The sequence below is a fragment of the Lithobates pipiens genome, unplaced genomic scaffold, assembly GCF_037356315.1.
Source record: "Lithobates pipiens isolate NorthernLeopardFrog02 unplaced genomic scaffold, aLitPip1_a1.2 Scaffold_23, whole genome shotgun sequence".
NCBI lineage: Eukaryota > Metazoa > Chordata > Amphibia > Anura > Ranidae > Lithobates > Lithobates pipiens.
Genome location: NW_027507785.1, coordinates 209,686,660 through 209,713,516, shown reverse-complemented (window position 1 = coordinate 209,713,516; position 26,857 = coordinate 209,686,660). Strand labels below are relative to the sequence as shown.

Genomic DNA, 26,857 nt, shown 5'->3' with positions numbered 1-26,857 from the left:
GCAGTGATCAGCGACTTATAGTGTGACACTAATACAGCCATCAGTGTTAAAAATATGCACTGTCACTATAATAATGACACTGGCTGGGCAGGGGTTAAACATCTAGGGTGATCAAAGGGTCAAATGTGTACCTAACAAGTGTTTTTATGTTTACTGTGTGTTGTTTTCACTAAGGGATGTGCTGGTTTTTATTCCCTTGCATGGAAACAAAATCCAGCACCTCCCCACTCACAGGACAGAGGTCTGTGTTGTTTACATAGGCAGAGCTCTGTCCTGTCTTCCTCTTCACAGATTATCTGGTCTTGGCCGTCATCTATTGGCTAGTACCAGCTTATCAGCTGGTGCTGTGACCAATCACAGCCCAAGCAGCACACCGGCAGCGTGTGTGTGTGCGCACCTTCCCGGAAGAGCAGAATTACATATATATATATATATATATATATATATATATATATACGTGATTCTACGCAACCTGCCTGCACTGTAGCAGTAAAACTACTACAGCAGTAAAACTGCACAGTCGGCAACAAGTTAAATAGCCTACATCCAAGATGCATACAATATATGTATTTCCAGTCACATGATTGGCTTTGTTTTTTGTACTTAGAATGGCAAGCAGTTTAATATGCAGTATTAATAATTAATATTTCATTTAACAGGAAACATGTTCTAAAATGATGCATAGCCTTTTAAACACAGGATTGCAGATCCACTCTGTCAAAACCCTGTCACTAGAGAAAGATGAACATTTAAAATGTGCAACATAAGAAATTATTAAATCCTTACTTGAGAGGGTAACATTTATAAACTACATCCAGTCATAAATATTTACACTGTAACTTCTCTGCTTGAAATGCTCCTAATTTCAAAGAGGCCAAGTTTATAAAATTGTTTCCGCCAAGTGACTGAAGAGCAAAGTCTATTTATTTCTATAAGTAATGAGCATAGGATAGAAAAAATAAATCTGCTTAGTTCAAAACAATGATGATGCTTGCATACAAAATACAATCAAGCTTAGCAGTGCATCACTATGATACAAAGTTTCTTTCTGAGAAGACATTCATAAACCCAATAGAAAGGTAACTAAAACACATGTAAAACTGGCCTGGTATCTGTAATGCAGGATAGATCAAATTTCAGTCATTGCGTTTGTGGACGGGGCCTACGTTGGGTACCTTGTATTAGAGAGGACGTACTCGCACACAATGTATATAGTTCTAATGCCTTTAGAAAACTATTGCACAGTGGTCCACAGTAACAAATAAACTGATCTTCAGTGCTAATATAAACAATTCAGAGCATGTACAGCATCCCAGCATTTCCAATATATGTTAAATGACAGCTTCTGTTAGCAAGGGTAGTGTCCCTTCTGGGTGTGAATAGAAAGCGTTCCTCCAGTCTTCGTCAGTTCCTTGTCTCCGCACCACTCACCAGAGTGTGTATAATGAAGAAAGAGCCTTTCCTAAACTATCCCTCCTTGCCAGGAACCTGACCCTGAGCTATTCACTGTCCCTCACAATGAGATTTCTCTCCCTATTGTTCACTCACCAGAAACACACCAAAATGACAAGGGGACCCTTATTTAGGAAAGGTTGTCTCACCCAAGATGGCTACTGAAAGTCACAAGAGGTTGCGGCATCCAATCAGACAGCTGCTACACCTGAGACATTGACGGAATCCATGAGGGGACAATTTACCCCAACAAACTCCATCTCTACTCACTTCCTCTATATACAGAGTTAGCAACCCATTGGTTGTGGTCTACTCATTGACCGCAGGCAGGTGACAGATAGATTGCATTTGAGTCCTTGCCTTGCCAACCCTTAAGTGCTTCTCCCCCAGAGTAGCAGAGCTGTGCAGGGAAGCAATAAGCACAGGCATATTGGCCGCCTGAGCTTTGAGGCTGGAAAGCTATCAAATCCAATCCTAAGCGAATGTAAGCAAGAGGCATGCTGTGGGGCGGGGAATGCTTCTGCTACCTATTTTTGTCTATTAGCTTTGACAGCTTGCAGTCGGGATAGCTTGGGTGGGTTTGGGCTCTTGTCCAAACATGCCTGAGCTCATCCCCAGTGTGTACTGTGCTGACCCCCAACAGCCCTCCTGTTCAGTCTACTCAAGATGCTTGTGGATGACATCATGTGTAAAAGACAAGAGAGAAGGGCCAGTGGGGATCAAAGCACCAGAAAAAGTAGATCACCCACAGGAGTTTTCCTGTGCTGCTCTGCATCAGGAAATCATATCTGTGCCCTCCTAAGCTCCCTGTGGTGTGTCCTCCCGAGCCCCTTGTGCAGTGCCCTCCCGAGCACCCCTGTACCACGCCCTTCTAAGCCCCCCTGTACTGAGCCCCATGTACAGTGCCCTCCTGAGCCCCCATATGGTGTGACCTCCTGAGCCTCCTGTACTGTGCCCTCCTGAGACCCCATGTGGTGTCCCCTCCTGAGCCACCCTGTATTGTGCCCTCCTGTAACATGACCTCCTAAGCCCCCCCGTACTGGGGCCGCTGTACAGTGCCCTCCTGAGACCCCATGTGGTGTGCTCTCCTGAGCCCCCCTGCCCCATGCTCACCTGAACCCCCCTGTACCATGCCCTCCTAAACGCCCTTTAACGTGCCTTCCTGAGCTCACCTGTACTGTGCCTTCCTCAGCTCCTATATGATGTGGCCTCCTGAGCCCCTCTGTACCTTGCCCTTCTGAGGCCCCTGTACTATGCCCTTTTGATCCCCCCTGTCCTTTACCCTGCTGCACCGCTGTCCTGTGCTCTGCCCTGCTGATGTCTTCTGTTCTGCTTTTTGCTGTACACTGACGTACCTACTGCTGACCCCTGGACATTGCCCTATTTACTACTGACCCCCAGACACTGCCCTACATCCTAATTACACTGATCTCAGAGTAGACAGCCAGGCTAGCATTGAGGCCACCCAGGCCTGAAACTAGTCAAGCCAGTCAGCATTGCCTCAATGATGGATTACTAACTTTTAAAGTATAACTAAAGGCAAAACTTTTTTTTTAGTTTTAGATTTTAGAGTGGAAAGGAACAAGAACCCCTTTCCATTTATTACTGTCTTTACCACTGTTAAGAAGATTCACCCTCTCTAATGCTGGATTCACACCTATGCAATGTTAGTGCTTGTTGCATTTTGCAGATTTGCACTACAGAACATGTTCCATAGGAAAACATGTTAAATGGACTGTAGTGCAAATCTTCAAAATGCAAAAAGCACTAGAACTGCATAGATGTGAATTCAGCCTAATTCTTCTGTTTATCATTAGCATTAAAAGTGAAAGTAAGGAAAATCTACAAGTTTGCATACCTCACATCTTTTTTTAAATGGGAACAAGGGATACCTATAATCAAAAGCATGTAGGCAAAGGGCACACACTCCTGCTACACCTCCTTAAAGAAGAATTATACAAAAAATTTATTGGTTAAACTCAAACAAGTGCTTTTTTTACCCCTACTATTGCTTTATACTGGCTTTTGACATTTACAAATGCAGCAATTTAGAAAATGGATGGTTTAGGAAAGGGAATTGGAAAGGTTTAGCACTGGGAAACACTTTTTGAAAGATAAAGAGTGCAATTTATATACAACTATATAGATCAGACCAAAATGAGGAACAAATGAGAAGGAAAGAGGGACTTTGTTCCAAATCAGGGACATTTAGGAGCTAGGATTTTGGGTTGTCCCCAGTAAAGTAATAGAGGGGAAATCTTCTAATGGTGATACTAGTTCTGGTGACCTGGGTGTCCCCAAGAGTGTCAGTCCATCCTCATTTCCAAAAAGAAGCACTGAACTAAGTCTAAAGCCTTAGCACTCTTCTCCCCTCTTCCAGTGCACGTTCCCTGTGTTTTCTTTACAGATTGGAAAACTGCTGTTTTCCACTGTTGGGAGGGAGGAGCAGAGTGAGCTGATCTGGCTTAGACAAAGACTTCTGTGCTACTGCTGTAAATTTGAGGATGGAATACCCCTATCCTTAAAAAGCTCATTTAATACTTGTAAATATTTAAATGTCCATAGCCTGGCCACAGTTATACTTTAAAGGCAACTTCTACAGAGAAAAACATGCTGACCACTTTGAAAAATGCTATTTGGCTGGTTTCTTCCGATGTGATTTGGGAAAAAAGGGTCCTGTACGAGTTTAGAGCCTCTGAACTCACACTGCAAAACAGATTCAACTCACCTCAGTGTGAACCTAGGCTAAATCATGAAGGAATTGGGCGATTTGTTTCCAGGAGTCAAATATGACCGGGCAGTCCTGTAGCATATACCTATGGAGGACTGATATTTCAGGCCCAGGGGAAACTACATAGCATATTTTACTAAAATCAAATGCTTTACTTGGGAATAATCAAACAACAACTCAGTATGTATTGTAAGCACAGAATTTATGGGAAGAATAAACCAGGGAGGCTTTGCTAGCTTTCCCATGCTAAAAAAAGATGAGGGAACGTGTCGGAGACCACCAACAAGCATACACACAGGGAGTAGGGGGCTCACAACTCAGTGGAGGAGCAGGTGCAAACACACGTAAGTGTCAATTTTAATGTTATCCTTTGCTGTGCTGTAGTTACAATTGCCATAAAGTGATTCCATGGACAAAGAATTTGTCTTTATTACTGCAGGTTTTTGGAAACTAAGGTACACTACATGAATTAGACTACAAAACATATTGTAAATCAAACATAAATATGAGTTTCTATTTACAGCTGTAGATTGTGCTTATATTGCACTGATTCCCAAGCTTTGCTAATGTATGCATTATAGTGTACATTTGGATGGCACTACTCTACCTTTTCCATAATTTCTCAAAGTATATTTAGAAAATAACTTTACTAAGACAACAACAGTGATCGGTTAATCAGTGCAGCTGGCAGCAAATTCAGGTGCAAACCTTACACAACATGAAGCGCTCTTGGTAAAATGCAAAGCTGGTAATATAGCAATACTACATCAGAACATCATGAAAGAAGAGGTACAGAACTGAATAAAGAGGTGTATTTGTTACAGGTTGCAATCACTGTATGGGTTAAACCAATAATCAGCCTTTAGTTGTCACATGAAATGTATAATATCAGGATATCTCAGTATCAATAAAAGGTAATGGACAAGGCAAACAGAACATATTTTAATTTGTTATTTCAAACGGGTGTTACGTTTCTGACCTGAAACACTTCCTCTTCCAGGATGCGAGTCCCAAATACAGCAATGCCATTGGTATCCACCACAGGACGGTCACTTCTTGGTAAGGGTTTAGAAATCTTTTTTTTGCAGTCCACAATCATTGTGATCGTCTTCTTTTCCACGCTGATTGCAATCCGGTGCCACCTACAAAAGCAAATACAGATCTGTAACTGGCCACATAATGGACAGCACACATCTCCACAAGTAGTAGAGTGGTAAAAGTCTGAGAAGATACCTCTCACTCTTCAACAATTTTTTTTGGCATAGGTGGTTTTACAACATCTAAGTTTAATGTCAGACACATTTAAAGGCTTTTAGCAGCATCGCTTGCTGATAGAAACTAAATGGGTGAGTGAAGTCTATCAAGGTTAAGAAATGGAGTGTGCGGCCTGGATTTCCTTTATCCTGTTGCCCATTGTCACCAAGACAGAAAGTGAGGGGAAATCCAAAACGTCACAGTTGTCACCAGAACTGGCAGGTGTATACATTCCATTGGGGGGACACCTGTTCTAGTGACTGCTGTATAGGAGGGGTTTTACCCTCACTTTGTAGCAATTTCTTCTCTTGTACTGTTGGGTCTCTGGGAATGAAGGTAATTCTCCCAAACAGGGTACAGCCAGTATAAAAATAAAACTAACAGGGATTTTAACCCTTTCCAAAAAGAGGTCATTCTTATGAGGTTCATTTTTTTGCAATGACAACAGCCATCTCATACACAAATAAATAATGAGTATAGGTAATTACACAAAAGTAGTATAAAGCTTTGGTTTCTTATTTTCTAACGACGACCTATGCACTGCATTAAATAACTTATCCAGAATCTCTTTAAAGAAAATTTAAAGCCAAAGTTTTTTTAGTTTTGGAATGAGTCTTGAATGGTTAAAACACCACTCAAGCTTTTTTTGCTGTTGTTGTCTGTGTCACATGGAGGTGATATCCTTAAAATGTTTGACCTGTAGACACAACAGCAAGTAAAAGGAAATCTCTCCAAAGTCAGATAAATTCCCTCTTATGCCGTGTACACAGGACCAGACTTTCCGGCAGACTAAGTCAGACGGAATCAGTCCGTCGGTCAAAATCCGATCGTGTGTGGGCTAATCCGATTGCAATAAAAAAAAACTCTTTCCCTCCTCTTTGCAAGATTCTTTAGAATGTACCCTGACCTGTGCATGTGCAGTTTTGTGTACATTCTCAGCATGCCTCAGTGCCAGGATGAATAAACATAGGAGAGTTATGTCATCCTGGGCTGACCATTCAAGATGGCCAAGGATTTTGAACCTGGAAGGAGAACCAGGGAAGATGTCTGCTCTAGCAGGGAAACTCAGGGATGCTGCTCTGTTGGAGGAGAATTAAGTATTGAAGAGTTTAGTTCCGCTTTAAATTCTACAGTAAGTAGGTTTCATATAGATCATTAGATATATATTTTATGTGATTGGAACTACTTAAATAAAATCCTGTATAACTGGGAACCTAGCAGTTAAAACAAGAAACCATCCATGTTGTGACTTGGATAATAAACAGGGCAATAGAAAACTAGAAATCGAAAAATGTGAATTCTATGGTATTTATTATTAAATAAATATGTGTTGGCATTTCACCTATCGGAATCCAGTTTTCCTATTTTGGAATATATAGAGCAGATACAACTCACAGATGGAGTGATATATATCGTATATATATATATATATATATACAGTATATATGATATACATATCCTGGACCTTAAATTTGGGAAGGTTTGAGTTCCTTTTGCTGTAAATCAGGACTTTTCAGCTTTCGACTTATATGGACCTGATTTTTACATTCTGTACTTTTGCTGATATAGTCATATTCATATTTCATATTCACTTCTTTTTATAGCACTTCTAATTATGAATCTCTATGTAACGCTATTCTTTCAGAGTGGCAGCATTACACATATATTTTATTTCTCCTTAAAGGTAAAGTGTATATTTGGCATTTTATAGCTTTACTTTGGTCTACAGGCCTTTCCTTTCAGTTGTCATAGATCAAAGGCATTACTTACTTTCCGTCTGCAACATTGACAGTGCTAAAAATTGGGTAGTCATCTGGTGAAGGTAGTCGATTTTGATCTTCATAAAGGAAAACAGGAGACCTGCCAACCTCTACTCCTATCTGCTGTGTTCCTTCCGAACTGTATATTGACAGGATAAATGACTGCAGGCCTTTCTTGGGCTTTACTGTCAGCAAGATGGAGAAATCCGTTGGAAATACCCCCCCTGTAACAGAACATTTTAACGTTAGCAGACGGCAGTACAAATACGCGTTCTAAAGTTTATGGGAAAAAAATACTTGTTCTACAGTAATATTTTTCTTAAAAGCACAAAAAGAAACATGAAAGAAAGAACAGGCAAGAACATATATATCAATAATACGAGCGGCTTACCTTTTGCAGAATATCAAAGTGCCCTAAACTAATGGTATACAGCTTACAATGTAAGAGATCTGTTGGATTTGATAGTATTTGTGTATAAAAATATAATCTAGTATCAAGCTGCATACCTAACTGAGAAACCTTTAAGTGGCATTAAACCTCAAACCAAACATGTAATGTATTGCAGCTTATTCGTGTCTGCATTCGTTTTATTTTTTTATTTTATTTTCCCCTCTGTTTTCACCTGGTGATCTGGCCAGAAATGTACCACCTGTATTAGAACGCCTTCACTCTGGATGAAGCAGCACGAGGGACACCTTTGGACAGCCGCATTGTTAATCTGGGGGGAGGAGAGTTTGCTTTTGGGTTTAAAGTGGTCCTAAAGCCTTAACCTTCTGTGCAGGTGACTCCCCCCAGCCCCCTCTAATACTTACCTGAGCCTGATCTCAATCTAGCGCTGCGTCTGAGAACAGTGGATGTCTCTGCTCTCTCCCTTCTCAATAGGCAGCTTGATAGCAGCAGGAGCTATTGGCTCTTGCTGATGTCAATCAAATCCAGTAATGAGGGAGAGGGTCATGGCCGAGAAATGCTGGCTGTGTCTACAGACGCAGGCAGCACATCTCAGGATGGAGTTTCCATGAGTGTCCTCATAAGAAGTGACTTCCTATTGAGCAATGGCAGAAGAGGTGGAGCAAGAAGTGCTGGTGGGGGACCCCAGAAGAGGAGGACTGGGGCTGCTCTGTGCAAAACCATTACACAAAGCAGGTAAGTATAACATGTTTATTTATTTATTTTAAATGGAGGTTTACATTCACTTTACACAGATTTAATAAAAACTCTTCCACCCCTTATAGCATACCAGTTGCATAGCACTAAGCACTAAAGCTGGCCGGACTGTACCAGAATGAATATGTGTCCTGTTCACCAGAGAGGGGCAAGCGACCTGAGGCTCCTCTCTAAACTATGAAGCATTGTGCCAGATTGGGGCGAATTAATAAAGGCTTTACAACACAATTCTGGCAATATGGCTGTATATGGAACTTATTTATTAAATTCATAAAGGTAAAGGTGTAAAACAGTTTCTTGGTTAATTCTAGTTAAAACTAGATAGACATGTATCCTTTTTGATTGCTACTAATTACAACACGTGACAAAGTTATAGAGTTTTTATTTGCAATACTTTGTAAATATGTTGCTACGGCTATGAAAGTTACATTAAGAAATATTGCCATATCGGAGTCAAGAAAACTGGAGGAATATAGTACTAATATCATGTTTGAGTAATTTTTTTTTGATTCTGGCACATCTTTGATACAAATTTCGACATGTACATGAAGCTGTCGTGCACACCGACAATTGTGGTATGGAAGAGAGAAATACTTTCTAAAATGTGTCTGTGCCACTCTTTATGAATTCCAGAAAGAATAAATCAGCTTCAGTACACTATAGCAGAGCAGTTTCTCATGTGTGTATGTTTTATTATTTTAGCATAACCATAGCAGCATGTTTATGACAAAAACAATTCAGTTGAAATAAGGCAATACTGATAGACATTACATACTGTGTACAGTAATCCATCGGTGGACATAACCAGTTGCAATTACTTGAAAACCAGTAGAGGGGATGGGAACAATAGCTGGACTGGTATCTGGACTGGTATTAACCTTGGCATATACACAACACCATATTTATCTATTAACAGGACTCTAATGCTCCTTGGCTAATGTTTTTAGTTCCCCTACCACTTACAGTTCAATACTATTTTAAGGCTCAAGACTAGAATATGCATGTCGTCACATCCCAACGCAACGACTTTTCCCCTGCCCCCTACTTACTTCACTTCACCAATATCCCCAAACGACGATATCTCAGGTCTCTCAATATGTACATGATCAATGCAGCAAGACAATGTATCCCCTGCCATTGGGGTACCTCTTCTACCCCAACGAAAGCTGAATGGTTTCACAGATTAAATAGTACCGAAACCATTGAAGAACTGATCAGCATTTCTCATGAAACCGTTTCCAGATTTACTGCAACATGGTATGACTGGCAGCGTTTTAAATTTACAGATGCCTACCTTAGGAGTGATGGCTAATTTTACTACACATATCTAGCTGAACACCCTTTTGTTTACTCTTGTTCTGTCTGTACCGCCCCCTCCTCTCCATGTTTACTACAACTACTGATGTCTGTTATACCCTATTGCTTACAATATAAGATAGCAATATAAGATACTTTGAATCAACACAATTCACTCCTTTAGTGATCACCGTCTCTAAGAAAATAGTCATTCTATTGTTTTTCTTGTTCCTTCATTGACTACAAACCGAGCCTTATATTTCACCTGTTTGGATAACACCTTTGCTTGTATACATCCAAGTATATGTTCTTTATCATACTTGTCTTTTGGCTCTGTAAACACACGTGTAAGCATGTACTTGCTTGTTCTTGTTGTTTTTTCTGTTATCAATAAAATTTTGTGGAAAAAAAAAAAAAAGAATATGCAGAGGACATCTTAAACCTTCCGTTGAAAAGGTATTATTAAGGTTTAGCATACCATTAGAGCAAAGATCAGCTCAGATTACACTAAAAAAATCAAGCCTTCTGGCAAAAGACAGAATTATCAGACTGCCAGTACAGGGCAGCTTGAAAATTAGGTTAAATTCTAGTTTAATACATAATATCAAGCATATTAACCATCAAATGTGTTTTGTCTGGAGTTTATTATTCAGTATGTTTCAACAGTCCTCCAAGTCAACATTTGGCTGCTTTGTTTTAAGTGTGGATCTAATCTAGAAGAAGGCTTGAGGCCATACAGCTGACTTGCGGTGGGGCTGATTCAGTTAAGAAGGACACAAGGCTCACATTTAGTGTTGGTGAGCAGTATAAAACTACTGCTGTAAATATATAGTGTCACCTTAAAGCAGAACTAAACTCTCCTATTCTTTACAGTCAAAGAAGCTGCCATTTTAGCCTATGTTTGATTTGCAGTTAACATGGTGCTGCACATGTGATCAGTTATGACACCAGCTACTTGATGACTTGACAACTCTGTTGAGGTACACAATCAACTGTGACATTTATTATCGCAACATGCCTTGAATGTAATTGTTTTGGAAAACCAAAACTATTTTTGTGCTAGACAGAATTGGAGAGGGTTAGAACCTCAGATTTTTCGGTTGGTTTCACACTGGTACGACACGACAGTCGTACCACTTTACCCTACAACTTGAAGGCCAACATGTGTCCAACTTCAATGAACAGGGACCTGACTTTGATCCGCCACAATACCAGACACTGTGTCTGGTATGAATCTTTAGGGGGAATGTGAAAAACAAATCAGCATGGGTTCCCCCTCAAAGAGCATACCAGGCCATCGGTCTGGTATGGATTTGCAGGGGAACCTCCACGCCGAAAAAAAAGGCATTGGGGTCCCCCAAAATCCATACTAAACCCTTATCCAAGCACACAGCCCTGCTGGTCAGGAAAGGGGGGAACAAGCGAGCACCCCTCGAACTGTACTGTACCAGGTCGCATGCCCTCAACATGGGGGTGTTGATGCTTTGGGGCAGGGGGGCCCTGTGCCCCCCCACCCCAAAGCACCTTGTCCCCATGTTGATGAGAACAAGGGCCTCTTCCAGAAAACCCTAGCCATTGTTTATCGGGGTTTGTGGGCAGGGTGCTTATCGGAATCTGGAAGCCCCCTTTAACAAGGGGGCCCCCAGATCCCAGACCCCCACCCTATGGAAATGAGTATGGGGTACATTTTACCCTTACTCATTCACCTGAAAAAAAGTGTAGAAAATAAAACACAGCACACAGGGTGTTAAAGTAACTTATTAAGGCAGCTCCGGCGTCTCTTCCGACTTCTTCTCCCCTCTCCAGGTCTTCTCCACTGATGTCTTCTAGCCCTCTCTGTTTCTTCTTCCCTCTCTAGGTCTTCTCCACTCTCACTCAGGTTCGTCTCCCTCTGTCCGCTGTCTTCTGCCTCTGTTAGGTCTTCTCCGCTATCTTCTCACTATTTTGCTGAGTCTTCTCGGCTGTCTTCTCCCTATGTTCTTCTTCCAATGTTGACTCAGCTCTTTCTCCCGCTCTAATGCTGGGTGCGTGGTGTGCCACTACTTATATTAGCATGTTATAAACTTCATCAGGACCTGGAGTGGGGATTAATATCCCCAAAATAGTTTCATACAGCAATATAAATCTGTCAGAAATTCTAACCTTTCTCCCCTCAATCCAAAGTTATGCTTTAAAGAAAAGCTCCAGGAAAAAACATAAAGCATGATTGTTCACATTTGTATTCCTTTAAATAAAACATGTCATGAGAGAAATACATTGTTTGTCACTGCTAAACACCTCCTTAAAAACTTATAGGCAGGTGCTTACTTTAGGTAATGGTTGACCATATTCTACCTCATATGTTGATTTTTCTACTGCCTTTTATGGGTCAATTGTGTATTGCATTAACAGGCTGCCCGGAATTCAGGAAGGTGTTAATGTGCCGTCTCCCAGGTGTTCATGGCTCTGCCACCTTGTGGTGGACTATGAATACAAGGAAAAAACCTAGCTGGGTCCTTGGATGGAGAATTGTGTGAAGGACTGCTGCCACATGTAACTCTGCCCTAACATTTGGAGGGCTTTCCATTAGTGGGTACCCTGTCTGGGTACCAAAGCCAGATTCATGGTCTTTGCTCAATGGGCTTCACAATATTTATAAGGTATCATGATGGGCATCCTGAAGTTAGGATGGACTAGAGCAGGGAAATGCAATTAGTGGACCTCCAGCTGTTGCAAAACTACAAGTCCCATCATGTCTCTGCCTCTGGGTGTCATGCTTGTGGCTGCCAGAGTCTTGGTATGCCTCATGGGACTTGTTGCTCTGCAAAAGCTGGAGGTCCACTAATTGCATATTCCATAACTAGAGGATGTATGGAGTAAATCTGTAAAAGACTGTTTTACATTAAGTAAAACATTCTGCAGTTTCCACTGTGCCTGGTCTGAAGTTCTTAGAAATGGGTGAGTGCATGGCAGAACAAAGAACAGAGCTTTGAAGGGGGATGAAGAGAAGTCAGTATGAATACATTACAAAGGTCTAACCTGTAGTGTAAGAAGAAGTGGCTATAATATTGTTGCTAGGGCCATCTGGAGTAATGCTGAGTGCTTAAGCAGCCAGCCAGGCTCTGGCAGAGAATGGGTTTGTGAGCTTGCCCCCCTCCCAGTGATCGGTGCCCCACATACAGAGACTGACATTGCGGCATGGAGCATCCCGTGTACCTAGCCAGAGGTCTCACCAAAGAAATGTAGAGAGAGAGATGCCTCCAGAATGAAGAAGCTTGAGAACACATGTGAAGAGATCATCTGTTGTGTCAGGAAGAAGTCTCACAGTGTTATTGGGAGTGAGGTGACATGTCCATCTGTGCTGGTGTAGTGAGGTACAGACTCTGTGGACACACTCTGAGTTGCTGCATCAATGGGAAAAGGTTAGAGAGCAGTTGAAACAAAGTGTGAACCACTGAAAAGTGAATGTATACAAAGGTTTAAGGGGAACATGCTTGCTTCTGAGCCAAAGTGCCACCTTAACAATATTTTCACGTGACCACGGCTTCCATCTGTGAGTACAGGCATTTGCTAGCACTACGACTGAGTCCCCAAAATGGTGCATTAAACTCCACCCACATGCTCGTTGCCTGGCTGTAAATGCAGATCCATACTTTACATAAACATGTATGTAGAGCGAGAGCCCACACTTCCCTCTATATAGTCACCGTGTTTTCAAGGTCAGTGACTCAGCAAGTACTAAAGGTAAAAAATCGGAAATGTCAGTCACCTGACATTTTGGAAGGACATGTGTAACAGAAATCTATGCAATTTTTTCATGACAGATTTACTTTAAAAGTCCTATAATAGCCCTTATTAATTCAACAGGAGAACTAGAATTAATTGAAATCAGGCTTATAGTAAAAGTATCTTCTCTATAGGTGCACTGGAGGAGAAATGTGCTTAGGAAGGTGTAAAGAAAAGAGTACAAGATGGGAATCTGTGGTGTGTTGATGATGGCTAACAGTCAAAAATCTGGTGGGACAAGGCACAGAACTGTAGGCACATTATATAATTGGTCAAAATTATGGAAGAACAATATTCATAAACAATTAACAATTGAAGTTTTGAAGGATTGTAACCTACCCAATACAAATATAAAGCCTGTTATTTAAAGTGAATGTACAATTTCCAAGATCTTAAACTGCCTTCTGGACCCCATACCTTTTTTTTTTTGTTGCATTTTTGGGTGCCAGCATTCTGCTTTAGTTTATTTCCAGAGTGCCCCAAAAGCCCCAAAATCAGGGGTGTTGTGTTATATAAATCCCTATATGGCATGAAAGTCTAAGATCTGGGCTTCTACACCTCCCTGTAACCCACACACTTGGTTGATTGTATCACTGGTCAGCACAGTGGTTTAGGAGTTAACACTTTTGCTTGCAGCACTGGGTCCTGGGTATAAATCCTGGTTTGGACACTATCTGCATTACGTTTGCATGCTCTAGCTATGCTTGCATAGGTTTCCTCAAATTCCAAAGACATGCTGGTAGAATAATTATCATGTGTGTAAGTATATGTTTAATAAGGACCTTAGACTGTAAGCTCCTTAAGGGCAGGGACTGTAGATGTATAGTATGTAAAATGCTGTGAAATATTGCTGGTGCTATATATAATAAGCTACCACAGTTTTTGAGACTTCTGGGAAGATCTGTAAAAAAAAAACTGAAATAGAGTTCTGGTCCCTAGCAGTGGCGGCCCGCCCATAGGGGGCGCCCGGGCGCCGCCCCCCCTCTCCCTAGGTGTAAAAAAATAAAAAATAAAAAAAAAAGTAAAAAAAAAGTAAAAAAAAAAAACGGGCCCTTTAAGACATTTAAAAAAAAAAAAAAAAATGTCATTTAACAATTTAACATAGTGTACTGTGGCGCCGGTCACAGTGCACTATGAGAAGCGCCACGTCCATGCAATCACAAGATTGCATTCATGGCGCTTCATTTGCGGGTTAAAAACCCGCCTTGCGGCGCACAGCAGAACGCCGACTAGCTTCCGCCCGTAAAATCACTGTGATTCTACGGGCGGGAGCATTGTCACTCTTAGACAGGCAGTCACTTCCGGCTTTCGGCTGCTTCACGAAACCCGGAAGTGACGTAGGCAGCTCCGTTCCTTAGCCCGAGCGGAGCTGCCAGACAGTGAGAGGTGAGTCACCGCATAAAGGCTTTCTAGCCTCTACTTTGTGGAGAATGTTCGTGCATTTAGCTGAATGAATGCAAAAAGCTTTCACAGCCAGAAAGGTTTCCCCAGGCCAGGCGACTTTTGCCGTGGCCAATCAGAGAATGAGCTCTGAAGGGGGAACTCCACGCCAAATTTCTGAAAAAAAATTTGACGTGGGTTCCCCCTCCGAGAGCATACCAGGCCCTTAGGTCTGGTATGGATTCCAAGGGAAACCCCCTACGCCGAAAAAACGGCGTGGGGGTCCCCCCCAGATCCACACCAGACCCTTATCCGAGCACGCTACCCGGCCGGCCAGGAAAGGGGGTGGGGACGAGCGGGCGGCCCCCCCCCCTCCTGAGCCGTACCAGGCCGCGTGCCCTCAACATGGGGGGGTGCCTTGGGGGAGGGGGGGCGTGCGGCCCCCCCACCCCAAAGCACCTTGTCCCCATGTTGATGAGGACAAGGGCCTCTTCCCGACAACCCTGGCCGTTGGTTGTCGGGGTCTGCGGGCGGGGGGCTTATCGGAATCCGGGAGCCCCCTTTAATAAGGGGGCCCCCGGATACCGGCCCCCCACCCTATGTGAATGAGTATGGGGTACAATGTACCCCTACCCATTCACCTGTGAAAAAAAGTACAAAAAAAAAACACAACACAGGGTTAAAATATTTTATTGCACAGCTCCGGGGGTCTTCCGTCTTCGGGGGTCTTCTCGCCGGACTCCTCCGCTATCTTCTTGTAGCTCTTTTACTAGCGGAGGAGTCGGGCTTTCTTCCTCGCCGCCGGCCTCTTCTCCCGACTTCGGGGGTCTTGTCCCCCTCTTCGGTTCTTCTGCCGGGCCACCGCGCCTTCTTATAGCTCTTTTACAGGCGGTGGCCCGGTCTTCTGCTGCCGCCGCCGCCGCCCGTTCTTCTTCTTCTTCTTCTTCTTCTTCTCCTTCTTCTCCAGGAGATGTTGCCTCGACGATCTCCCTGGCCGGAATGCCAGGGACGCGCTGTGCTGCCACTTATATAGGGACAATGGGGCGGTGTCACATGGGTTGATGTCACATGGGTTGGTCACATGGGTTGATGTCACAGTCGCCATGTGACATCAACCCATGTGACCAACCCATGTGACATCAACCCATGTGACACCGCCCCATTGTCCCTATATAAGTGGCAGCACAGCGCGTCCCTGGCATTCCGGCCAGGGAGATCGTCGAGGCAACATCTCCTGGAGAAGAAGGAGAAGAAGAAGAAGAAGAAGAAGAAGAAGAAGAAGAAGAAGAAGAAGAAGAAGAAGAAGAACGGGCGGCGGCGGCGGCGGCGGCGGCAGCAGAAGACCGGGCCACCGCCTGTAAAAGAGCTATAAGAAGGCGCGGTGGCCCGGCAGAAGAACCGAAGAGGGGGACAAGACCCCCGAAGTCGGGAGAAGAGGCCGGCGGCGAGGAAGAATGCCGGGCTCCTCCGCTAGTAAAAGAGCTACAAGAAGATAGCGGAGGAGTCCGGCGAGAAGACCCCCGAAGACGGAAGACCCCCGGAGCTGTGCAATAAAATATTTTAACCCTGTGTTGTGTTTTTTTTTGTACTTTTTTTCACAGGTGAATGGGTAGGGGTACATTGTACCCCATACTCATTCACATAGGGTGGGGGGCCGGTATCCGGGGGCCCCCTTATTAAAGGGGGCTCCCGGATTCCGATAAGCCCCCCGCCCGCAGACCCCGACAACCAACGGCCAGGGTTGTCGGGAAGAGGCCCTTGTCCTCATCAACATGGGGACAAGGTGCTTTGGGGTGGGGGGGCCGCACGCCCCCCTCCCCCAAGGCACCCCCCCCATGGTCTGGTCTGGTACGGCCTGGTACGGCTCAGGAGGGGGGGGGGCCCGCTCGTCCCCACCCCCTTTCCTGGCCGGCCGGGTAGCGTGCTCGGATAAGGGTCTGGTGTAGATCTGGGGGGGAACCCCATGCCGTTTTTTCGGCGTAGGGGGTTCCCCTTGGAATCCATACCAGACCTAAGGGCCTGGTATGCTCTCGGAGGGGGAACCCACGTCAAATTTTTTTTCCGATTACATAAGGGGCGTGTTTTATGAGAAGTGGGAGGGACCAAAATGGTGGGCGGGGTCATGATGGGCGGGGTCTGGCGCCCCCCCATCCAAAAACTTCACCAGCCGCCACTGGTCCCTAGAGGTACCTGTTATGCTTGGGGGAATCACTGGACACAGTTAAATATCTTTAACCTGGTCACAGGACAAATAGAATAGCAACATTCAAAACAGGAACTGTGACTGCTGTGTATCTGTGAATTGCTTGTTTGTCATGTTGATGGTATTCTGTGTATGCTATATTTATTGGGAAATATAAGCACAATTTGTAGTGTCCTCCTCATAATTTAGTAGGTAAATAAGCTAGCTTCTGTACAAATAGACAACTCATTTTCAATAAGGTCAGTAAATTAAAAACACGCAGGGTGAACTTTAATAACTGAAAAGTCAAAAACAATTAGGTAAAATATGCAAATGCAGGAAATTGTCTGACAGAATGGCAAATGTCACATAAACAAACATGTGTGGTCTGGAAAATGACAGGGCTTGTTGCTTTGGTATTTGTTTCTTAGATTATACTGTATATCCCAGAGAATCTGGTATATCACAAATACTAGAATGTTAAAATATATTGTCATATTCTTATACCAGTCTCCTATTTTTTGCATATTTAATTATTACAAGTTGTTAGTTACATGGGCAAAAATATGCAATAGATTTATTTAACTTAATGGCAAATTCAACCACAAAGTGTAGTTCTATAGCCACAATGCCCTTGCCTCATGCAAAAGAATTACCATTGATTAGTGCAGATGGGCACTAATCAATGCAGCCTGATTAGTGCCCATCTGCAGCCTGATCTGTGCCCATCTGCAGCTTCAATGCAGTCCGATCTGTGCCCATCTGCAGCTTCAATGCAGTCCAATCTGTGCCCATCTGTAGCATCAATGCAGCCTGATCTGTGCCCATCTGCAGCTTCAATGTAGCCTGATCTGTGCCCATCTGCAGCTTCAATGCAGCCTGATCTGTGCCCATCTGCAGCTTCAATGCAGCCTGATCTGTGCCCATCTGCAGCCTGATCGGTGCCCATCTGCAGCCTGATCTGCGCCCATCTGCAACCCATCTCTCATCAATGCGGCTACTTGATTAATGACCACCTGCAGCTTCACCATCTCTTATCAGGGCAGTGCAGGAAATCAATGAGCCGTCATCTCCTGCTTACTCGGCTCTCAGTTGGCAGTCACACACACAGTCCCGCCTCCGCCATTGGACCAGATACTCCGATAGACAGAACACTGGTCCAATGCTGGTGATGGAGGCAGGACTGTGTGTGTGATGTGAGAGCTAAGTGAGAGCCAATGAGAGCCGAGTGATAGCCGAGTAAACAGGAGATAATGGCTCTCTGAATTCTGGTGGCGCTCATCCCCCTCGTTCCCCTTCGAGATAAACTATCGGCGCATAACACGCACCCATGATTTACCCCCTATTTTAATGGGGGAAAAGTGCTTGTTATACACCGATAAATACGGTATATATAAAGTATAGGGCAATGCTATGAGATAGCTGTGTGATAGAGTTAAGCATGTGATTGGCACCAATGTTCTAGGAAAATGCAGTGAAGATACAGGGAGGTTCTGCAGTACTGAAAAGCACCTACAGTGGTGTGAAAAAGTGTTTGCCACCTTCCTCATTTCCTGTTCCTTTGCATGTTTGTCACACTTAAGTGTTTCGGAACATCAAACCAATTTAAACAATAGTCAAGGACAACACAAGTAAACGCAAAATGCAATTTGTAAATGAAGGTGTTTATTATTAAAGGTGAAAAAAAATCCAAACCATCATGGCCCTGTGTGAAAAAGTGATTGCCCCCCTTGTTAAAACATACTATAACTGTGGTTGTCCACACCTGAGTTCAATTTCTCTAGCCACACCCAGGCCTGATTATTGCCACACCTGTTCACAATCAAGGCATCACTTAAATAGGAGCTGCTTGACACAGTAAGGTCCACCAGAAGATCCTTAATAGCTACACATCATGCCGAGACCCAAAGAAATTCAGGAACAATTGAGAAAGAAAGTAATTGAGATCTATCAGTCTGGAAAGGGTTATAAAGCCATTTCCAAAGCTTTGGGAATCCAGCGAACCACAGTGAGAGCCATTATCCACAAATGGCGAAGACATGGAACAGTGGTGAACCTTCCCAGGAGTGGCCGGCCACCCAAAATTACCCCAAGAGCGCAGCGACGACTCATCCAAGAGGTCACAAAAGACCCCACAACAACGTCCAAGGAATTGCAGGCCTCACTTGCCTCAGTTAAGGTCAGCGTTCATGCCTCCACCATCAGGAAAAGACTGGGCAAAAATGGCCTGCATGGCAGAGTTCCAAGGAGAAAACCACTGCTGAGCAAAAAGAACATCAAAGCTCGTCTCAATTTCTCCACAACACATCTTGATGATCCCCAAGACTTTTGGGACAACATTCTGTGGACCGATGAGACAAAAGTGGAACTCTTTGGAAGGTGTGTGTCCAAGTATATCTGGCGTAGAAGGAACACTGCATTTCATAAAAAGAACATTATACCAACAGTAAAATATGGTGGTAGTGTGATGGTCTGGGGCTGTTTTGCTGCTTCAGGACCTGGAAGACTTGCCGTGATAAAAGGAACTATGAATTCTGCTGTCTACCAAGAGATCCTGAAGGAGAATGTCCGACCATCTGTTCGTGTACTCAAGCTGAAACGAACTTGGGTTCTGCAGCAGGACAATGATCCTAAACACACCAGCAAGTCCACCACCGAATGGCTGAAGAAAAACAAAATGAAGACTTTGGAGTGGCCTAGCCAAAGTCCTGACCCGAATCCTATTGAGATGTTGTGGTATGACCTTAAAAAGGCCGTTCATGCTCGAAAACCCTCTAATGTAACTGAATTAGGACAATTCTGCAAAGATGAGTGGGCCAAAATTCCTCCAGGACGCTGTAAAAGCCTCATTGCACATTATCGCAAACGCTTGGTTGCAGTTGTTGCTGCTAAGGGTGGCCCAACCAGTTATTAGGTTTAGGGGGCAATCACTTTTTCACACAGGGCCATGATGGTTTGGATTTTTTTTCACCTTTAATAATAAACACCTTCATTTACAAATTGCATTTTGTGTTTACTTGTGTTGTCCTTGACTATTGTTTAAATTGGTTTGATGTTCCGAAACACTTAAGTGTGACAAACATGCAAAGGAACAGGAAATGAGGAAGGGGGCAAACACTTTTTCACACCACTGTATATGAAAGATATAGCAAGTACCTCACAGTGCCTGCATGTCAACTTACCCTAGTTATGCAGTGGTTGGGTGCCCTAAATTGAGTCTAAGACCTAATCCCTCCCTCTTGTTGTCTATACCACACTTACTGGCCAAAACAGTGATGTCTCATCACAGGTGTATAAACTGTGTATATGCAGAAGGGGGGTCTGTGGGCCAGGGTAATGACCAAGAAGACTAATTAAAAATTGCTCTTGCATTAAATACTGATCAACGATGCATTTTAAGATTGACATAAGCATAAGTAAATTATTATTATTATTATTATTATTATACAGGATGTATATAACGCCAACAGTTTGAGCAGCACTTTACAACATGAGGGCAGACAGTACACTTACAATACAAATCAATACAGGAGGGATCAGAGGGCCCTACTCCTTAGAGCTTACAATCTAGAAGGGAGGGTCAAGTGGAAACAAAAGGTAAAAACTGTGGGGGATGAGCTGATGGAGAAAATGATAATACAGTTGTTAGGTGTGTTTAGGAGAGGCTTCTCTGAAGAGAAGGGTTTTCAGGGATCGTCTTAAAGCTAATAAAGTAGGAGATAAGCGGACAGATTGGGTTAGGGCATCCCATAAGATTGGAGAGGCTTTGGAAAAGTCCTGGAGGCGATCATGGGAGGAGGTGACGAGGGAGCTAGAGAGCAGGAGGTCTTGAGACAAACAAAGAGAACGAGTAGGTTGGTATTTAGAGACTAGGCTAGTGATGTAGCTGGGGGTGAAATTGTGGATGGCTTTGTACATAGTTGTTAGTATTGTAAATTTAAATTTAATTCTTTGGCCAAGCGGAAGCCAGTAGAGGGATTGAAAGAGAGGAGTAACAGACACAGAGCGATTGGTAAGGTGGATGAGTCTGGCAGCAGCATTCATGATGGATTGAAGAGGTGATAGACTATGTAGAGGTAAGCCAATGAGAAGGGAGTTGCAGTAGTCGAGGTGAGAGATGACCAGCGAGTGAATTAAGAGCTTTGTTGTGTCATTGGTTAGAAAGGGGCATATTTTGAAGATGTTGCGGAGATTGAGGCGGCAGGATTTGGACAGTGATTGGACGTGTTGCTCAAAGGAGAGTTCAGAGTCCAGGACTACACCTAGAACCTTGGAATGTGGGGATGGGCTTATAGTTGTGCCATCGATTTTGACAGAGAGATCAGGGGAAGGGGCATATGGAGGAGGAAATATTACAAGTTTGGTTTTGGATAGATTAAGTTTGAGGAAGTGGTGTGACATCCAGACTGATATATCTGATAGTAAAGTAGTGATATGTGTGGAGAGAGAGGGAGTGAGCAGGGGTAGAGAAATAGATTTGGGTGTCGTCAGCCTAGAGGTGGTATTGGAAGCCATGGGAGATAAAATTAATTAATGAAAAAAATACCTTTAAAGCATTACCTTATAGCTGTAGTTTTCAGAAAACATGGTATTTAGAAAATGTTCCCCATCCACCAGTTCCACTTACAGCAGGCTAGCCCTGGTCCTGTTGGGGCTTGCACTGACATAAGGAACTAAAATTGCCCAAGCATGGATAGAGCAGGCCATTTTGGATACAATGGCACAATCTGGAACATGACTTCCAATCCTCTGTGATAGCCAAATCTGACAGGGCATATATATATATATATATATATATATATATATATATATATATATATATTTATTTTTATTTTTTTCAGAGGAAAAGGGGCTTAAAGGCATCAGTGTAGATATATTATATACGTCCTCTATACCTTAACTTAATTCGAATTATAGGTAGGTTACAGAAAGCAAACACTTAATTTTGTCATTTAATGCACTTTTTTAATGCGGGGCATAATGGAGAGGGCAGGTAAATATGGGACCTAGTATAATTTACATGAATTGCAACAAGAAAGCAAATGTTAACGCAATCCCAAAATGTGTACCAAAGCAGTCACTGAAAATGACTGGGAAAATAAAATGTAGGTGTAAAGTTGTCAACAATAATTTATTTTTATAAATGTACTAAGCGCTCTCTAGATCTCCTTGATTCGGCTGACCTGTGGATTTTTTTTTTTTTTTCAGAGTTTTAAATTCTTCAATTGCTCTAATTTTTATAGCTTCTGGTATTCATTTTTTTTTTTCATTTTACATTGCTTTCCAATGCCAGGGCCGCCATCAGGGGGGTACAACAGTTACAACTGTAAGGGGCCCCAGGGCATGAGGAGCTAACTCGGGCCAGAAGAATGCAGGACGGGTGAAGGGGCTGTGCAGTATAGAAATTATCTCACAGTTTCTGCAGCTCTCATGTCATTGATTTTAGACATTGAGCTCTTCACAGCCACCTCTGGCTACTACATGTGCACCCCTTGTGTGACAGTGATCTGCCTGTACTATGCTTCTCAGCATAGTGTACAGATTTGTGTATGTGGGGCTGCCATATATACAAGTGTGTGTGTGTGTGTGGGGGGGGGGTGGCTGACATATATACAGTACAGGTGTGTGGGGGGGGGGGGCTGACATATATACAGGTGTGTATGGGGGAGCGCTGACATATATACAGGTGTGTGTGGGGGGCGCTGACATATATACAGCTATGTGTGTGGGGAGCTGACATATATACAGGTGTGTATGTGTGTGGCGGGGGGGGGGCTGCCATATATACAGGTGTGTGTGTGAGGGAGGCTGCCATATATACAGATTTGTGTGTGTGTGTGGGGGGGGGGGGGGGGGGCTGACATATATAAAGGTGTGTGTGAGGGGGGCTGCCATATATACAGGTGTGTGTGATGGGGGGCTGCCATATATACCGGTGTGTGTGTGGGGGAGGGGGGTCTGACATATATACAGGTGTATGTGAGGTGGGGCTGCCATATATACAGGTGTGTGTGGGGGGGTCTGACATATATACAGGTGTGTGTGAGGGGGGGGCTGCCATATATACAGGTGTGTGTGGGGAGCTGACATATATACAGGTGTGAGGGGGCTGACAAATATACAGGTTTGGGGGGGGGCGACAAACATTCAGGATTGAGGGGGGGGGGCTAAGTGTGTACAGGTGAGATGGACGGTGTGCAGATTCAGTAGGATGGCCCATAGGCAAGCCCTGTGGAATGTTGGTGGTCAGGTTCTGGCGGGGGGCCCAGGTCTAAAGCTGTGTAAGGGGCCCAAAAATTTCTGATGGCTGCCCTGACTTGAGCACAGCTGTACTTTATAGTTGCTGCGGAAGAACAAGATGAACCATGTTTGTTCTTACCTTTATGTGATTAAACAAGTCACTGCCTTCAGCAACTTTTGACTGGAGACAATTTTAACTGCATTTTTTCCATTGTAATTAGTTTCAGTGTCCATCATCATTGAATGGACATATCTCAGATTTCTAAGTCAAGAATATAACTTGTTCTGACCAGTTACACATACTTGAGTTGGTTTCCTATCTAACAATCTAGAAGACATAGTAATAACCAATAAGTTAGTTATGAAAAGTGAACATCAAACTGGCTATGTTGCCTAATGGCCTAATCTCTGGGTTGCTCCTCTGATTATTGATATTAATTCAGCAGGACAGGATTGTAGATGGTGTTATATAATTACTGAATTTGCAATCCATCCCTCTTGTCTGCAAAGTAACATTTTTGAATGTCTCCAGTTTGGCTATATGTCTATATATCAGATATAAGAAGAGTCTTCCAAAACGTAGTCATTTGGAGATTAGAGCTACAATATACAGTACAACATGTACATTGTTGGTGTTTTATAACTAATGCGTGATAATTGAAAGCTTGACAATGGTGTAGTTATGAAATTCTATTTGTAAGAAAATGTAAAGGTGATCAAAATAAAACTGATATTGAGAATGATATATACCATCAAAGTACATTTATCAAACAGGATTTTAGCAAATAATAAGTTTAATATAAAACATATCTTACTTGGTATAGGTAATTACTGAATATAACTCAAAAGGTATTGTATGAAAGAAATGAACAAACGATTGGGGTTACAGTTATTATATGATTCCATGTTAAGGGCTACCTTAGATTTAGGTGAGCCACCACAGAAGTTTCCAGTGATGCATACTTTAATAAAGTTTGGAACATAACCTAATAGAACAATTAGTGATTAGTAGCATTTGGTTTAATTAGCAGTAGCGGGTAGCTTAATTAGCATGTGCAAAATCAAATTTGTGAATAAAAAGAAAACTATTGTTTTTGGTGAAGGGGCAGTTGTCAAATGTGAATTCTGTGGTCAGTAATCAGCAAAATGATTAATCTCTGATCTAAAAAAGTGTTTTGTCACCTCCTACCTGTATCTCCCTATTTATTCTCAGTTTAGAATTAATGTCTATTGCTCAAACTATTGATAGTAGTGAGGGAGTAAGGCAGGCCATACATGGGTCATATTTCGAAAGAATTTTCTTTCGAGAATCTTATCTAAGAATTTTCGTTCGTATTTCGCACCATTAGTGGGCTGCAGCAACAGCTGATTTTCATGCGGCCATCGAATTTGAGAAAACGGACATGGAAATTTTTTGAAAAACAAATGATTTTCGAATCAATGATTTGAGAATCATGCGAGAAATGTGATCGAAAAAAAGAAATGCGCATGTGCAAGAAAAGAAAAGTCCTGGAAAGAAAAGAAAATTCCACAAAAGTTATTTTCTGTAGCAACATGAGGTGAAATTGAAGGCTTGGTTGGCCGAATTTCGAAAACGAATGGTGGCACCATCGGATCACAAAACGCACAAATTTTCTGATTTTCAAAAGAAAATTCTTTCGAAATTCGACCATGTATGGCCAGACTAGGTGAAGAAAATTGTTAAATTGCAAGTTCTGCTTCATGTGTTTCTTAGTAGTGCTGTTTTTGATTCTTTACAGTTCTACATGTGGAGGCCCAAGGTACTGTTTAACTCTTTCTCCCCCACCATCCGCCCTGCCGGAGGCAGCCTGAGCTTTCAAAGCCAGATTGGTTAATTGAATACCTCTGTGGAATTCAAATCCTTTTTCAGACTTTCGAGTCTTGGCTTGTAAGTGGATGCATAGAGAAGACACTTGTAATGTCTTGTTTATTTATAAAAAGAAATAAATAAAATAAAATAAAAGATCACAGCCAGTAACATATTTATAACATTCACACAAATCTGGAAAGCCCTTCTCATCATTGGATTCCAGCTGCAGAAGCCCCTAAGAAAACAGATGCGTTCTGCTTAACAGATGTGAACTAGCGTGTCTCACTCTACCCAGGGAAGAGATAATTGTTTGACTACTGCGAAACAGAAACTTAACAAGACATCCATAAAATACAAATGTGTTTAAAAGTGGCAAAACTGATGTTATCAGCAGGGACAGATTTTTAATTACATTTCTCTCATACAGTCCCCAAGCTGAACACTGAAAATCTAATAGATTCTTCCCTCCACACTAAACAGAGTGGATAGAGGAATCTTCCCCAACAGCTATTTTATTCTGACAGCCAGTGCTAACAGTTGTCAGAATACCTGAACAGTGACTATACCTGATTGGATGTAGTCACCATTCAGCAAAGAAATATCTACGTGGTTCCTTATACAAAATACAAATAAGAAATTAAATTCCGTCAAGCTGGGTGGTGTTGGCAGGGCCACCCATGGTTTGAATTTAGCTGAATTGGGCAAAATGTGAGCCATTTATGGAAGCCTGTAGGCATGTTTGTACTGTAAAGTTAATTTCAGACAGCCATAAGATTCCTATCCTAGCCTTTGTACTGTAGACCTGCTATTTTTAAATAAATGTAACTTTTAAAGTGGAGCAAATATAATAACAGGATAATTTTGTTTCTACAGATAATACTACATAAGGTTAATTTTTTTTATGTCTGTGTCCTACTGGGGAGATTTTACTTAATTTACTATCTTGAAGATGTATTCGGAAATAAAAGGAAATCTCCCCAAAGTTAGACAGTTATCACCAGACCATTGTCCCCATTGGAGGAATTCCCCTTGCCTCTTGCTCTCATGACAGCTATAAAATGTAGGATTTCCACTTACTTTTGTCTTGGTGACAGTGGTCATCAGAACAAATAGAGAGGGTAAATCTGCCCTTCAGGATATCAGAACACAACAAAGAACAAAAGTTTTGCCATGGAGTTGTCACTTCCTTTTTAGAAGGTGAGATTACACAGAATTCTGGACCAGCAAGGGTGGGACTGCATAGGATAAATAGCTGTATCACTGTTGTGATTCTTTTGTTGATGTATCTACAGCAGCAGATTCTTTTTTCTGACACATCCCTATGAGTTCTGTCCTTTGCTCATAATTGATTGTCAACCAATAGCCAGCCATACACAGCTCAATATGTGTACTTAATGCTATTGATTCAAACGACACTTGTAACAATCATGCATGTTCAGTTGACATTTATTCTGCAAATATTTACAGTGCCTGATACTTTTTTGAGACCCCTAATCTGCAATCCTGAATTGACAACTGCAACAGTTTTGAAAAGTGACAGTTTGCCATCTAAAACATAAATATACCTAAGAAGCAATCTGGGGATCATGTATAATTCTTTTGTTCTAACTAATCAATAGAAACCTATCATAGAAGAAATCTGGGCGCTGTCAATGCTGACTTGCTTCTGAAAATGCTAGTTGTCTGGCTATTATGCTGACCCTGGTTTCAATACTTTCTTAGTCAGAAATCCCAAATCAGTATAAAAGTCTGAATGACTATGAGTTCCCACTCAGTGACTCAGAAGGTACTGAAGGCGGGT

General features: G+C 42.6%; 1 protein-coding gene across 7 annotated transcripts in view; it reads right to left on the bottom strand.

Moving 5' to 3' along the window:
- The window catches only part of COL11A1 (collagen type XI alpha 1 chain), a 260,086-nt gene that overhangs the window by 187,790 nt on the left and 45,439 nt on the right, over nucleotides 1-26,857 (bottom strand). For all 7 annotated transcript variants that reach the window (XM_077452794.1, XM_077452798.1, XM_077452796.1 and 4 more), the window contains exons 3-4: nucleotides 7,208-7,421; nucleotides 5,163-5,325 (exon numbers count right to left, since the gene is read on the bottom strand). In XM_077452794.1, the coding sequence (XP_077308920.1) occupies nucleotides 5,163-5,325; nucleotides 7,208-7,421 (377 nt within the window). The remainder of the gene's footprint in view (nucleotides 1-5,162; nucleotides 5,326-7,207; nucleotides 7,422-26,857) is intronic.